General features: G+C 39.2%; 1 protein-coding gene across 1 annotated transcript; it reads left to right on the top strand.

The window, feature by feature from the left end:
* Positions 1-2,575: 2,575 nt before the first annotated feature.
* Positions 2,576-12,133, top strand: orai2.S (ORAI calcium release-activated calcium modulator 2 S homeolog; the record flags this gene model as incomplete). The annotated part of the gene is given in 2 exon segments (NM_001096017.1): positions 2,576-2,881; positions 10,607-12,133. Coding segments are annotated over 2 exon segments (777 nt in total). The 5' UTR covers positions 2,576-2,662.
* Between the last annotated feature and the right edge of the window lie 4,524 nt (positions 12,134-16,657).

Raw genomic sequence — 16,657 nt, 5'->3', positions numbered from 1 at the left:
AAGGCCAAATCCAGCAGGTTATAGAAATAATATTTAGTAGAAAAAGGAGCATTAGTGAGTGTTTGCCATAAGGCTATTTGGACATGGTCATGTTTCGCTTATATCAAAAACAAATGCAGTTTAATTTTATGGATTCATATTGATTATTAAATATTGATAATTAAATACCTATTTTATTATGCTGGAAAGCACCTGGAGACATTTGCCTTATCTGTATTAATAAAAAACAAAAGAAATGAACAAATACCGATAATAATGAGCAAAACTGTTTATTACCTTTGTCAACATAAAATTCTCTGTAACATGTGTCATGTGACACCAAGTCTGTCTAGCGCAAACAGGTACTTTCTAAACGAAGGGTAAAGTCTGTCACCATACAAAGCTTACATTTCAATCACATGGGGAAGTGACAAATAAACAATCATACAAACAAACAAAACACTTGTCTAAGTGCAACACAAGGATTACAGCTAATTTTAAGAGCAATATTATGAAAAAATATAGAAAAATCCTATTAAGAAATGTATTGTTTTAAAATAAAAGATTTTGGGGGATTGTTATATGAACCAGAGGTCCCTTTTAACAATAACATCAAGTTAAATTCAAGTTTTCCCCCAAAAACTTGGTGTACTTTTAAACAACTTGAATACCTTAGGCACCAAAGCACCAAGGGACAAAAAACAAACTGATGCCCTATGGCAATACAGTCATATGAAAAGGTTTGGGAACCTTTGGGAAACTATGATTTTACAACCTTATCCGTACTTTTTAAAAAGTGCTATTAAAAATTAAGAAAACCGTTGTTGATGAGTCTGCTACTGTTGACAATTATCACAGTAGAACTTTCGATTTGTAGTAACACACTGGTCATGTTTTTGCTTTTTCACACATGGGAAATGGAACCACATTTTGCACTTAGAGCATTCAATCATGTTTTGTTTAGGTCTGTATATATGACAGCTGCAAAACCTTGTCATCTCTATTTTTTTTATCAAAACATTAGCTTTGCATGGTCTGTGAGGAAACACAGGGGGAGCATAGGGCAGGCAGGTGACACAGAAAGGGAGCATAGGGCAGGCAGGGCATGGATGGAACACAGAGGGGGCAGAGGGCAGGCAGGGCATGGAACATAGAAGGAGCATAGGGCAACCAGGTGACACAGAGAAGAAGCATAAGGCAGGCATGGCATGGAACACAGAGGGGGCAGAGCATGGAACACAGAGGGGCAGAGGGCTGGCAGACAGGTGACACAGAAAGGGAGCATAGGGCAGGCAGGGCATGGAACACAGAAGAGGCAAAGGGCAGGCAGGGCATGGAACACAGAGGGGGCAGAGGGCAGGCAGGTGACACAGAGAGGGAGCATAGGGCAGGCAGGGCATGGATGGAACACAGAGGAGGCAGAGGGCAGGCAGGTGACACAGAAAGGGAGCATAGGGGCATAATAAAATCCTACCCCAAGAAAAAAAAACCCTAATGTTACCCAGCACAAGCTAATAGTCAGTCAGTGGAGGACTGTGGCAGCGCTCTTCTCTAGGCAATCACTGTGAAGCCCACCATATGAAGAAGGCGCCGAATACGCAACAAATGTCACGTGACGGAGACGTTCCACGGCCTCTTATCAATCTGGAACTAGCAGCTACCATGGGTTTGCTGGCTACAGTGAATTAGACATTTCCTGACAGTCGGGAACCTTTACCATAGATATTTTGGTCGGTCACGGGGACTGCCTAGTACACATGCATACCTCCCAACTGTCTCTTTTTCGGAGGGACAGTCCCTCTTTTGACAGCTCAACCCGCAGTCCCTCATTTGTACTGGAAAGTCCCTCTTTTCTCTGCACTGAACAGCCAGAAAAAGAAACAAAGTTTCTCACTTAATTGGCTTTTAGCAGAGAGCACAGAACAGCTAACAGGTGCAAATAAGATACTTTGTAACAATTTTGCGACACAAAAAAACAGTTTAGATAAGGAGAAATATTTTCAAACTTTCATAACCTGCCAAGTTTTGTAAAATGAACATGGTAATTAGGGGGTGTGGCCACAGAAAGGGGTGTGCTCAAATTTTTTCGCTGTTCTACGTGTGAAAAAAAATGTTGTCCCTCTTTTTACTTCCAAAATGTTGGGAGGTATGCACATGCGTCAAGCGAGCTCGCGTCTTTATTTGTTATGACTGGTGCTGCATGAAGCCTGCACTTTTACAGCTGCATCGAGGAGTGGGTGATAGACGGAATGTTTCTTTTTCACACGCACCCAACATCCCACCCTCTCTTTTGCGCTCCTATCATGAGAAAAAGTCGTCTCGTAGCAACTATTGGATCGTCCCACCCACTAAAAAGGCCTTTGACACCTGTTCCAGCCACTAATAGAGCCGCTACGTTAATATAAGAGAAGCGCCTTGCCAGCCAATCAGGCACTGGTTGGCGGAACAAGGGCCCAGTTACACTAAGGTTGGCGGAAGAACGTGACCAGTCATTTGATAGAGGGGAAGGGCTTGATTTCCTCCTTGAAATAGCCTCGCCTCTTTGAAGGGGCCTTTATTCTGTTGCTTGTGACGCGCAGCTTTCTTTATTCCAGGGAAGTAGGAACTAGTGCGGCGCGGGGGAGGCGGTGGCTTTAAGCGTGAAATGAGGCGTAGGAGATTTACTTAATAAGGCGGAGGGCCAATGTACCCTGAGTGCGGAGTGGAAACTAAATCCCGCCCGTGCTCCAAACAGCTGCAGGAGGAGGTGTCCTACCCGGAGTGGATTAGCCGGAGTTACGTGGAGCTCATGAGTCTGAACGAGCACTCAATGCAGGCGCTGTCCTGGAGGAAGCTCTACCTGAGCCGGGCCAAGCTCAAAGCCTCAAGCCGAACTTCGGCGCTGCTTTCCGGCTTCGCCATGGTGAGTTGCTCTGCCCTATTTGTAGCCGCGGCTGTCCCCTCACATGTCCTGTACTCGCTGTCACGTGCTCCCCGCTAATAATAGCCCCGTCTTGTGTCTAGCAGCAGCCCCCTGTGTGTATAGTCTCTATATACTGCTCATATACTGCTCACATACTGACATTACCCTGTTATGTGCGACCTGTCACTGCTCCTCAGTATTATTGCGCCGCAGTTGGACAGATAGACCGTGAATAAAGTACCCCCTACTGTAAAATATAAGGATCTTATAAGTTACCGTGGAGTTTCATTACAGCTCATGGAACTCCGAGGTAACTTCTAATAGCCTCGTATTTTGCGACTGGGGGTACTTTATTTATTATAATACACATGTTTCAGTGAGTGGTGTGACAGAAATGACATCAGAACTCACCGTTTATAACTGATGACATCAGAACTCACCGTTTATAAGGATATAATTTACAAAATATTCAAAGCTTGTGTGTATTATAAGGCTGCCATGTACAGGATATTCACCACTCTTTCTGCTACTTTTGAGCCCTTGTTCCATGGCTGCACCAACCCTCCTTGTTGCTCTGACAGCTGAAGTCACAGAGAATATTTCACACATTGTAGAGATATTGACTCCCACTAACTTTGTACCCGAGTTCCACCTTGGTTAGAACTGTCTCTGCAGAGGTACAAATTCACACTTCCATAACTTGATGAGTGTTTTATTTTTATTTCCCCCCCCCCCAAACACAACAGGAATTTAATAAAGAAAGATTATAGTTGACGACAAGTAGCCCATATCTTTATATGTATATAATTTTTTTTTTATAATGATTTCCTTTTCTTTGTAGCAATAAAACAATACCTTGTACTTGATGGTAACTACTAAGGTGCATGAATCCGCATTGGTGGCAAACCAATACTATTGGGTTTACTTTATGTTTATTTGTTTTTTAGCAAATTCAAAGAATGGTGATCCATATTTCAGAAAGATTTTGAGGGACTAAATGAGGGCTATGTGCGGTACACTCCTGTTCACGATGGACATAATGTTATCTCTAACCTGTGTGTTCGTACAGGTCTAGTTGCCTTTATAACGGAAAATTAGACATGATCACTGTTTTCCTTATCATTCCTTATCTAAATTACCAAAGACCTAAAGGTTGGTACTATAATGACAGGTTCAAAGGGTTTTATTATGTTGTGCTTACTGCAGTTTATGTCTGCACATAGGGATGCAGCAATGCATGACTGTTCAGTTAACCTCGAAGATTCAGGGTCAATACTTGACATTCTAAGTGTTTGTAGCGCAGACTTCTAATATTTGTGTTACTGCTTCAATGTAAAGTGCACTCAGTGGGTACCACAAATGGACCCTCCTATTTCCTATGTACATACCCTAGATATTCTGAAGATCTCAGTTTGCATGTGAGTGTTGTGTGGTATAGGAGATTAGATCTGACAGCTCTCAAGAGCACTTGGAGATGCTACTTCTCACATGCAGTTTTGCACAAAATTTACAATCGATCCTATAAAGTATAGAATCCAAAATATGAACCTCATCATAGCTTTACATTTGCATCAGCAATCCTGCAATCAGTCAGACATATTCGTTTTTAATCTATTCCTTAAATCTGCTTAGAGTTTGGCATTGCTACCTTGCAGCACTTGGGTGCTAGTTTGAATTCCAGCCAGGGCATTTCCATTACCATATAAAACAGGAGTGCATTATGTATTGTAATACACACGTTGCATCAATAAGCACCATTAATAAGGATATAATTCACGAGCCATTAATATCCTGTTAATTATATACTGCTTGTATTTTGCCGGAATCTGTTTGAATTAATTATAATGGTAGAAAAAATAATTGCTTAAAGAGGTTTTTCACCTTTTAATGAACTTGTAATATGGTGTAGAGAGTGATATTCTGAGACAACTTGCAATTGATCCTCATTTTTTATTATTTGTGGTTATTGAGTTATTTAGTTTTTTATTCAGCAGCTCTCCAGTTTGCAATTTAAGCAATCTGGTTGTTAGGCTTCAAATTACCCTAGCAACCATGCATTGATTTGAATAAGAGATTGGAATATGAATAGGAGAGGGCCTGAATGGAAAGATGAGTAAAACAAAGTAGCAATGACAACACGTTTGTAGCCCGATAGAGTATGTTTTTAGATGACCCCCTTTTTAAATCTGCAAAGAGTCAGAAGAAAACTATTATAACTATTTGTTTGCTGTAGTCATAAAGTCTACAGCACTGTCTCTCAAGTACACGACTGCTGGACTGCTGAAACTGTGTGCTCAGCTGATTAACAGCGGAATGGTGAGTTCAAATTGCATTGCTTTTAAAGGGTTTGTTTTGGAATATTTACTGTTTGAATGTCGCTCTCCAAGATAATTTATGGTCATTAACTTTCCTTAAGGCTTCCCAGACCAATTTACATGGCATTTTTATTTTTTTTATAATGAACCACACCTCAACGTGTAATATACTGGATATATGGGACAGCTTTGTTTTAAATACATGCAATGTTTTTTGGCTTTATTTCTTTTTATTCATTAACTGTAACAGATTTTGGTAATCTCTTTTAGAGCTTGTTATTAAGATATATGTGCAATCAGGCAGTTGTAGATGTGAGTTGTGTTTTTATGCAGAACAGATGCAGGGGCGTCTGCAAAAGCATTGGCAGAAGTTGAATGAATGTAGCCTTAGCTCAAACAAACCACCTGCGATACACATACAAACTTGTCATGTTCTGCCTCAGTTCTTCTTAAAGGACACCTGTTGCCAAAATATATTATCCCCAACCAAAGGTGTGGGCTAAATAGAGCCCACACTCCGGATGGTGGAAACAGTAGTTTTTTTTGTTTTTTCTAATTGCCAGCTACCGGAGCCATCCACATTTATTATGCACATGCGTGTGCCCCAACATAGCCACTCGAATTGGGAGCTCCCTTCCGATGCTGATGGCCTAGCCTGATAGGGGGCATTTAAAATAAAACTACTGTTATATTTTGGCAACAGGTGTCTTTTAAGCAGGTAGCAGTTTCCCTACTTCTGCAGTATGCAGTCTAATAGTTTATTTTAAAAAGTATCCATGAATACACGGAGCCACACACTCAAATTATGCAGTTAGGGAGCTTGCCCCATTTATTGCTTCACCAAAAATAAAAAAAAATCGTTTCAGGGGGGGGTGTACAGGAGGATGACGATAAAAGTATCCAACATTGGAAGGATCAGAATGTGACAAAGTTATAACATCATAATAGTGCATTGATCTCAACATAGTGACATGTCCCCACCTTCCCCATAACAGTTAATACCAGTCTTTAGGCAAAATATTGCTTTGTGCTATAAATGCAGTTCACCCTTCTCTATGTAATAGGCCAGTTAGCTGACTTACTACATGTTCATGAGCTGAATTATATAAAAAAAACATTAAGGATATCATACCCCACAGTATGTGGAGCCCATAGGTAGGCAGGGGGCATACAAATGTCTTGGAGAGAAACATCTGTCATGTAGGCTTCCAGCTGGACAGTGTTGATATAAACCATCTTCACTTGTTCTTCAAGCTAAGTATCTACAACCCACAGTGTAACAGGTGCTGATTCTGCCATGAGGCAGGTTGGAGAGAGATTTGGGGTTTTCCCTTTTTTATTTCTGGAAATGCATCCCTTTCACACAGCAAAATTGCTTTCTTTGAGTATTCTAACCCACACCCAGCCAAAATGTACTCTCCCTCTGAGAAATGTACCTCTGCACCTAACTGGAGACACGTGTAATATGGGTAGACTATACAATACATACATGTTTTATTACAAGCTTCCTCCTTTCTGTTTCTAAGTCTTTGATGCTTGTTGGGTTTTGAGCTACATTTCTTACATTGTGTTCTTTCTGCAGACAGTTTTGTTTTTTGGGTGTTGTTGGACGTTCCAGACCTAGCTCTCTGTGTTAAGCTTCTGCATACTTTAGGATTATGAAATGCAAGTATTAATAGATTAGGACAGATCCATAGTGAGGATTAGCTCTGGGGTTTAATTTAAGGCTTTAGCCAAAATACTTCTTTCATCTAAAGTTATTTTTCCCATACATTTTTGTTCATTTCTGTAAAATGTACCCAATACATATATACAATGTTGTCAGTTGAAGCTATGTATCTCTCCTGATTTCTCTCAGCAATAAGCATAGGGGTTAGTCACTTGTTTTCAGAAATCATGAAAACTTGCATTCCCCCGCCTAGTAAATGTATAAGAGCTACCTTTATAAATTACTGCCTCAAACCCAATTCCTGTCTCTCTTAATTCAGCTTTGTGTCAAGTTATTATGATAGTGTTAGATCTAATATATCTTCTAGGCAAAGGGACTTCCCCCCCCCCCCCCCCAGTAATGTGTTAGACTTAGGGGCACATTTACTAAGGTTCAAAGTGAATTTTCGAATTCAAAAACTTAGATAATAGTAATTTTTTGGTACTTCGACCATCGAATAGGCCAAAATTCGATTTGAATTGAAAAAACTTCAAATATTCAACCATTCGAAAATCGAAGTACTGTCTCTTTAAAAAAACGTTGAATTCGCCACCTTAAACCTGCCGAATAGCTATGTTAGCCTACGGGGACCTCCTAGAACCTATAGCCAATATTTGGTTAAATTTTTAGAAGTCGAAGTTTTTCTTTTGAAAATCGTTCGATTGATTTTAATTCTATCAAAAACGGCTAAATTCAAACAAAAAAAACTTTGACTATCGAATTTTTGAAATTCGATGGTCGAATTTCGAAGTTTTAGCACTTTGAAATTCGACCCTTAGTAAATGTGCCCCTTAATGTCCATTGAATGCTGATTCATGAATGAAGAAAGATCTTTACAGGGGTTGTTCATCTTCCAAACACTTTTTTCAGTTCAGTTGTTTTCAGATTGTTCACCATAAACAAAGACTTTTTTTAAGTTGCTTTTTATCTTTCATTTTACTGTTTTTCCAAAATTGAATGTAGTTTAATGTTCGTATCTCTAGTGTTTCAGTCTGGCAGCTAAGTGATCCAGGAGCATCTGAACTGTAACAATCTGCTACATTTAGTTGATACATTTCTCAGTAGCATCTGTGGAATATTGGCAACTATTGTATCAATTCTTACAGCTGCCTTTAATGAAACTCGTGGAATTCTGCTCAGCAGGGACAAAATGTATCAACTAAATGTATCAATTTAAAACAGCCTTCCTCTGAATCAACTAGAATAGGGGTAGGCTACCTGCGGCTCCAGAGCCTAATGCGGCTTTTCATCCTGTTTGCTGCGGCTTGGTCTTTCGGCTTTACCTGCCACGTTGTCTATACAGCCCTCACACTTGCTGTTGGCTTCTTCAGTGGTAAGCTTACAGTTAGCTTACCGTGGTCGCACACTCAGGAAGCCGCCAGCAGCTGCAAGGGCTGTATAGTAGTGATGTGCGGGTCAGGCTTTTCCTGACCCGCACCCGACCCTAACCCGCCCTGCTCCAGCCCGCACCCGTGATTCCGGGGTCATTTTATTGACCCGCGTCGCCCTGCCCCACCGATGACATCACAAAAGGGGCGGGCCGAGCTGATGCAAGACTATAAAACAGGAAGTCGGAAGCCGTTATTTGAAGGTGGCTCAACCAGCACCCGCCTGCCACCCGCGAGGAGCAGTGCGAGGTCTACCCCGACCCGTGGGTCCCGCGGGTATCGGGTCGGCCCGCACATCACTACTGTATAGACGTCCCATGAGTGACAGGCAAGACCGAGCAGCAGCAAGTTGATTCTTTCTGGTCCTTACCGTGGTCACACACACAAGACAAGACAGGGAAATTCAGCATGCAGCTTCAGAAACAGAAGTCACATTAAACAGATGAGGACACTAGCATTTAATAGGGCTATTCAGTGTTTAATTTATATCAAAGTAGGCCTACACATGCACTTCTGTTTGCTGTATTCTGTTGTTGTAACAATTAAAATTAAGAAAAGGTTAAAACTTTAAAAGTTTATAAGCTGTGTTATGTTTTGCGGCTCCAGACTATTTTTCTTTAGTGGAAGAGGGGGCAAAATGGCTCTTCTCATACTAAAGTTTGCTGACCCCTGAACTAGAAGTTAGGCAGGTTAAAATAGAGTTATAAGGTTGAAGTTGATGGGCATGTCTTTTTTTTTTTTTTTTTTTTTTTTAACCGACTTACTATGTAGCTATGTTACTGTGTGTATAAGAAAAACAGTCAAAAAACAGAAAACACAAAGTAATTGGGGGGGGGAAAGGTCTTTATTCCTGGTGAACTATCTAAAACCAACTGAACTGAAAAATGTGTTTGAAGGTGAACAATCCAAAATAATGTTAATAGTGAAGATTATCTTATTAAAATGATGTATAATTTGTATGACGCTTATATAATATCTTTACCATAGATCCCTTTAAAATAGGGATGCACCGAATCCACTATTTTGGATTTGGCCGAACCCCCGAATCCTTCTCGAAAGATTCGGCCAAATACCGAATCTGAATCCTAATTTGCATATTCTTATTGGCGGTGGGAAAACATTTTTTACTTCCTCATTCTCTGACAAAAAGTCACGTGGTTTCCCTCCCAGTCTCTAATTTGCATATGCAAATTAGGATTCGGGTTCGGCCGGACCGAAGGATTCTGTTGAATCTGAATCCTGCTGAAAAAGGCGAATCACAAACTGAATCCTGGATTCGGTGCATCCCTACTTTAAACATTCCTACTTTGTTAAATCTGCCCATCTTTTGTCACATTTTATTTTGAAAAATATCAAATGACCAGGTTGTTATGTTCAGTGAATGAAGCAGGAATTCAGATTAAAAAACCATAACATATAAAGACCTGTTACGTTTTAGAAGTATTCGATCTTACTCTTTCTGCTGCTTTGCTGCAAATTTATTGTTTGGAATGTTCATTAGTCCTAATCATTATACCAAAGGCTGTAAATTTCTTGTGTTTGCCACTAATCATTTTACTAGACACTTAAAAACTAGACATTCCTAAATATCTCGACAATTTTAGAGCAATAACAAAGGGTATGATTTGTCACCCACATGAAATCTCTCCAAAAATCCTCTTGACTAGAGTCTGGGCAAACCTTTCCATACGTCTGTATTGGAATCACTGTATCCACATTTACATTCAGCAATCTTGTGAACTCACATGAACGGGGTTATGTAGTAAAAGGCACTAAGTTTGCTCTGGAGCAGTAACCCATAGCAACCAATCAGCAGGTAGGATTTACTGATCACCTGTTTAGAAGCAAATATCTTATTGGTTGCTCTGTGTTACTGCCTCTGGGCAAACTTAGTGCATTTTATTACATATGGGGGAAAGTTTTATATGTGGCAATTCCAATACTGACAAAGTGCCATGTGTCGTTGCCCTTGGGGAGGTGAATTTTCTCCAGCTCAGCTGGAATGCTGAATGCGCTTTATCAACAAATCTTGTTTCTTGACACAAGATCTGCCTGTATTAAAACAGAATTTTCTACTGAATTTCTAGCATCAGTTTTGGGTTCTGTTTAGCTGAAACCCAATTTGCCTCAATCTTCACAATATCTCCAATGAACTGATACACACTGTTCATGTATGTGGTATATCATGCACTTTATAAATGAGTGGAATTTTGCTTATTTGTTAGATTCTTTCATAGCTAGATGCTTTCAGGCCTGCACATCTGTCTGGTATACTTATTGTCTGTCTCCCAAATTATTTCCTTTCTCTTTATAGGTGGCAATGGTGGAAGTTCAGCTAGAACCAAATCATGCCTACCCTCCTGGACTTCTTATTGCATTCAGCGCCTGTACCACTGTTCTGGTTGCTGTCCATTTGTTTGCACTCATGGTAAGCACCTGCATTCTCCCCAACATAGAAGCAGTGAGCAACGTACATAATCTCAATTCTGTGAAAGAGTCGCCTCATGAACGTATGCATCATCACATCGAATTGGCCTGGGCGTTTTCCACCGTCATTGGGACGCTCCTGTTCCTGGCAGAAGTCGTTCTTCTTTGTTGGGTAAAATTTCTACCAGTGAACAGTCCAAAGATATCTTCCAATGAAACTTCTGCTGTTAGCTCTGGCCAAGCAGCTGCCATTACCTCCACAGCGATCATGGTCCCATTTGGATTAGTTTTCATAGTGTTTGCTGTTCACTTTTACAGATCATTAGTCAGCCATAAAACTGACCGTCAGTTCCAGGAGCTGAATGAATTAGCAGAGCTGGCTCAACTTCAGGATCAGTTGGATCACAGGGGGGACCCAGTACAGTCCCCAGTTCATTATGCATGAAATAGCATTGTCATTGGATAGGCCAATGTTTCTGTCTTAGGCTGTATTCAAAACACAAGGTCCAGTGGTTAAAGATCTCTGCTCTGAACTAAGACTTTGTAACAAGAGTGTCTGTGCAATATGAGGCAGAAATTATTTACAGGGGTTTTCCTATCTTCTCTGAGTATGCTCAATCTGCAACTAGAGTGTGAGGATTGTCTCCTCACACTCTATCCACCAAAGATTCTGTTCTTTGCTATGTAGTTCCTTGTCTAGGCACTACCTGCAGGCCATGCATATATTTCTACAGGGACATACAAACCCAGTTGTGCTCCCTCGTTGCTGTTAAAGAGCAAGGTTAGGGACCATAAATGATGTAGACTGTTTTAACTGCCTGAGAGTGCTGGTTTGCCCACTATTCATTCAGAGGCACATTTATCAAAGGTCAAATTTCAAATTCATGCGAGTCTTTAAAAACTCCCATGAACTTGAAATTCAACCAATTGAAAGTTATCAAAAAAAAATAATAAATCGACCCGAAAACGCGAATCGAATTTGATTCGAATTTAAAAATCTCAATTCAAGTTTTTTATTTTCTCCGAATTGATCCCTGGATGTCTCCCATTGACTTATACAGCAATTTGGCAAGTCTTATTTGCCAAATAGTTGAATTTCGAGTTCTTAAATGGCCAGAGTATGATAAATCTCGAAAATCGAATTCAAATTTTTTGAAAAACTAGAATTGAATTTGAATAACTCCCTAGTGGAATTTGACAGTTTTGACCATAAAAAAACACTCGAACATCCAAATTTCGAATTTGAATTTTCAATTTGACCCTTGATAAATCTGACCCTCAGAACCAGGAGTTGTCTCAAATATAGTGGGGAAGAGACCTCCTGCTAATAGTTTCAATTCCGGCATGCTAAGTTTTGTACTTAATGAACACATTAGTTTTATTTGCTTTATTTACTGTTTACGGATAAGCAGCAAATTATTTTGCATGAATGACACTGTAGCATGCAGAGGAGCTAATTACATTATTCTACTGCATGCAGTAATTAAGTCACTGGAGTGCTCTCTCAATGCTGTGCATAGCTTGTGCATGTGTATATATATAAATGCAGTAACTATATATTGGATATAGGTGTTGCCATTTTGCTAAGGAATGTTGCGCTTTAAAAGAGGAAAAAAAAAGTCCTTGTTGCAGGAAGTGCCTTCAGTGTATTGTGTGCTGGTGCATTGCACGAATGGATACATATTGCTTGCTTGCATTTATACAATTTTTAATATTAAATCCTATTAGTGCCAAGGCAAAAACTGTCTGCAAGCATAGGTCCAATGGGCTTTTGCAGAGAGCATTCTAGTCCTTCATGTGAGGAAGGCACGGGGTTTTCAGTATAAACTGTGCCCCTCCCATAAAATCAACATGATTGCAAAAAATGTCCATTCGTTTTTGATATTGCGTCATCATATTCATATTGTATTCAAATTTCCTTGTTGGTAAGGGATTACTTACGTAGAAAAAATAACATTATTTTGGAACAAAAAGGTCTTAGCCAAACAATTCAAAGGACAATTTTGTATTTTTATATATATATATATATATATATATATATATATATATATATATATATATATATTATATATATATATATATATATATATATATATATATGTGTTAAGAAAGAACTTATGCATTTATTAAAAGAAAAACTGTGATGTTACAAACATGAAATGCTTGTGTGTCATAGAAGCTGCTGTTAAGTGTGTGTTTTATGTAACTGTGAAGCAAGTTATTAATGAAAGTTGAAACAGGACAAGACATTTAAAGGGAAGATATACCATGTTCTCAAGAATTGTTTAAAAGGGCCGGTTCACCTTCAAACAACTAGTTGTTTTCAGATAGATCAACAGAAATAATTACTTTTTCCAATGACTTTCTATTTTCTGTGTGTGACTGTTTGATTTTCTAATATTGAAGTGTCAAGTGTCTATTTTTCACCTTCTGGTGCAGCTCTGGGAGGGGGGTCGCCGACCCTGTAAACTGTTCTATATTGATACATTCAGTTGATACATTTCTGATCGTTGTCCCTGCCGATCAGAATAACTGGGTTTCATTACAGGCAGCTGTTAGAATTGATACAATAGTTACTAATACTCCAGAGATGCTGCTGAGAAATGTATCAAATCAATGTTGCAAAATTGAACAATTTAGAGTCTGCGCCTGAATTACTGAGCTGCCAGACTCGCACACAAACATTCAACTTTAAACTTAGATTTTGGAAAGACAGTAAAAAAATAAATAATGGAAAGTAATTGAAAGTCTTTATTTCTAAAAACAACTGAATTGAAAAAGCGTGTTTGGAAGGTGAACAACCCCTTTAATGTAGCATTTATTTTATATTAGGTGATCGTGTATCACTGCCTAATATACTGCAAACAGAAGATTCTGTCTCTGAATATTTGCTGCAACCCACAAAATCAGAAGCATTGTCCAAGATGCACATTCTAGTTTGTATAATGTGTGTCTTACAAAGCATTCGCATACACATTCTTCGCATTCAGAAACAGAGGAGGCATTTTCTTCACATACCGTGAACTACCCCCCGTATATATAAGGGAAATATGTAGTGGAAGAATTGACTTGACTAGTAACATAACTATTGACTATAGTAACATAAATTGAGTATATTTTCCTTTGGATAAAAACCATTACAATTTCAATCACTTTTTAATTTCTGTTAAACACCTCCTGTATTTTATGGTCTGAGCAAAAGCTTTTACACGTTGTGTATTTTATGTTCACGAGTTGAAGCATTGTTATTAATAAACACTTTTTTTTTTTTTTTGCAGACTGTGTATTGGAGTGCATGTAAAATATAAAATGGGAATGGAAGAAGCATTAGTGTGTGTGTGTGTATAAAAACCATGAGAACAGAAAGGGATTTTAATGAATATTTGTTTCAAAGTTCTGGAAGGTTGGCTCCAGCCCATATTGTAAACATTAGCCATACATGTGATTGGCCAGATTGCAGTCAGCACTAATCTTGGTTGTCAACAGATGCCAAGAGATTACAGCACCTTCTGATTATGAATTTGTTGATGACCCTTTATGTCCTTATCGGAGTTATTGGCAAACCATGAGACCAAATACCAATGACTACATGGTTTCTTAAAGGGATACTGTCATCAGAAAACATGGTTTTTTTTTTTCAAAACGCATCAGTTAATAGTGCTACTCCAGTAGACTTCTGCACTGAAATCCATTTCTCAAAAGAGCAAACAGATTTTTTTATATTCAATTTTGAAATCTGACATGGTGGTAGACATTTTGTCAATTTCCCAGCTGCCCCTGGTCATGTGACTTGTGCCTGCACTTTAGGAGAGAAATGCTTTCTGGCAGGCTGCTGTTTTTTCTTCTCAATGTAACTGAATGTGTCTCAGTGGGACATGGGTTTTTACTATTGAGTGTTGTTCTTAGATCTACCAGGCAGCTGTTATCTTGTGTTAGGGAGCTGCTATCTGGTTACCTTCCCATTGTTCTTTTGTTTGGCTACTGGGGGGGGAGGGAGGGGGGTGATATCACTCCAACTTGCAGTACAGCAGTAAAGAGTGATTGAAGTTTATCAGAGCACAAGTCACATGACTTGGGGCAGCTGGGAAATTGACAATATGTCTAGCCCCATGTCAGATTTCAAAATTGAATATGAAAAAGTCTGTTTGCTCTTTTGAGAAATGGATTTCAGTGCAGAATTCTGCTGGGGCAGCACTATTAACTGATGCATTTTGAAAAAATTTTTTTTCCCATGACAGTATCCCTTTAAACTACTTTGAGAAGGGCTTGTAAACATAGTAAAATCAGGCAAAACTGCAATATTTCCCAATAGCGGTTCACAGATGGGGTGTAGTTTCAGAAACACAAAGCAGTTGACGAAGAACCCCTCTTCTTATATAATACCTACTTCCCTATTATGAATATTTGTTTTGCCTTTGACATAATTCTACTAGACAGGGCTGTGGTTGGCTTTTGGTAGCCCCTATGTAGATTGTCGGCCTACAGAAGACTTTTTTTTTGGCAGTAAATCTGTTTTTTATGCAACTAAAATTTGCCAGTAATTCAAAAGTTAGCACATGTTGTGAGGTACAAGTCACTGGTTGGTGGTCACTGCCTTAAAGTGATGCTGACGCTAAAAAAAAACTACTTTTTTGAAATATGAATGTACATTAAAAATTACCTATAGGTCACGTTCATTGTCTGTTTTTGTAAATAATTTTTAGTTGAAAACCTGACTGTTTTACCAAGCTGACTGTCCCATCTCAGCCTGTCAGTTATAGTTTCTAATGCTAACGGACTCCTGCTTCACACATATGGCAGCCCTCTCATAGACTAGCACGGGGAGTCAGATGGGTGATGTAAAAGCTTTGAGCAAATACGTTATGGCAAAATTATAAGTAGCAAACAAAGGCAATACTATGATAGGCGTAAAAATGGTTTAATTTCTGGTGTCCATATCTCTTTAAGGCTGCCATTCTCTGAAACCAAGGGCCCTAACCTGAACCATGGAGGACCGCCCCAGACTGTGTTCTTCTTGCCAAACACTACACTACACTCCCTGACTATTCCATCTAACTTCCAAATGGTGAAATGGCATTCATCACTGCAGTGGATATGTTTATACTGCTCCATGGTCTGATGGCAGTGACCTTTACACCATTTTATACAAAGCTTAGTAGATTTTTTTGCCTCTTATCGCCCATAAAAATTCATGCTCTCTATGAATAGTTCTGACATTGCTTCTGGTGACAGTTTGAAAATCACAGACGTTCCAACTGAGGCCATGACAGTTCAGATGGTAAATTCCACCTGGTAGGAACAAATTCTGGGAGGTTCTCGCCCTTATTCACATCATACCCCATGCACTCTTTGCTCACTCCAGTTAGGGGTATACATGCAGATGACTCAACATAGAGACATGAGCTCCTTCAAACACTATTGGAACATTAAAAAAAGCTTTTTTTGCAGGGGAGGGGGAGAGTCCAGAAAGTATTTATGCACCTTCTCTATGTAAGTTTAACTGAATGAGCTTGTGTTAAAAAAAAATGAAAAGTGTATATTTTCCCTATAATGCAGGAGCAAGGTTGTGAGTCTATTGGGGTATGTTTGCTCAGCTGCAACAATCGTATGTGTCTGATCACTGTAATAAGGCAAATATATTTCTTCTGAAGAACTAAATCACACACACACTTTTTATTTATTTATTTATTTATTTATTTTTAATCTCTAAACATTTACAAAACGGTGTCCCTTTAAGCTGCTGTTCGGGAAATGCTATTCCCCTGCTTACCCGTCTCCAAGGAAATGATCTCAAAGTTAATTCCTCCTTGTTATTCACACACAGCTTAACCTCAGGCTCTGCTGCAGAAATATACCATTTATACAGACTCATTGTATTGGCAGGCTGGGTCAATAATTGCTACACATGCTGTAACTTATACTGTGAGAGATTGACACT

This window comes from Xenopus laevis, chromosome 1S (genome assembly GCF_017654675.1).
Source record: "Xenopus laevis strain J_2021 chromosome 1S, Xenopus_laevis_v10.1, whole genome shotgun sequence".
NCBI classification, from domain to species: domain Eukaryota; kingdom Metazoa; phylum Chordata; class Amphibia; order Anura; family Pipidae; genus Xenopus; species Xenopus laevis.
The sequence above is the reverse complement of the archived record's forward strand: the minus strand, read 5'-3'. Positions and strand labels throughout refer to the sequence as shown.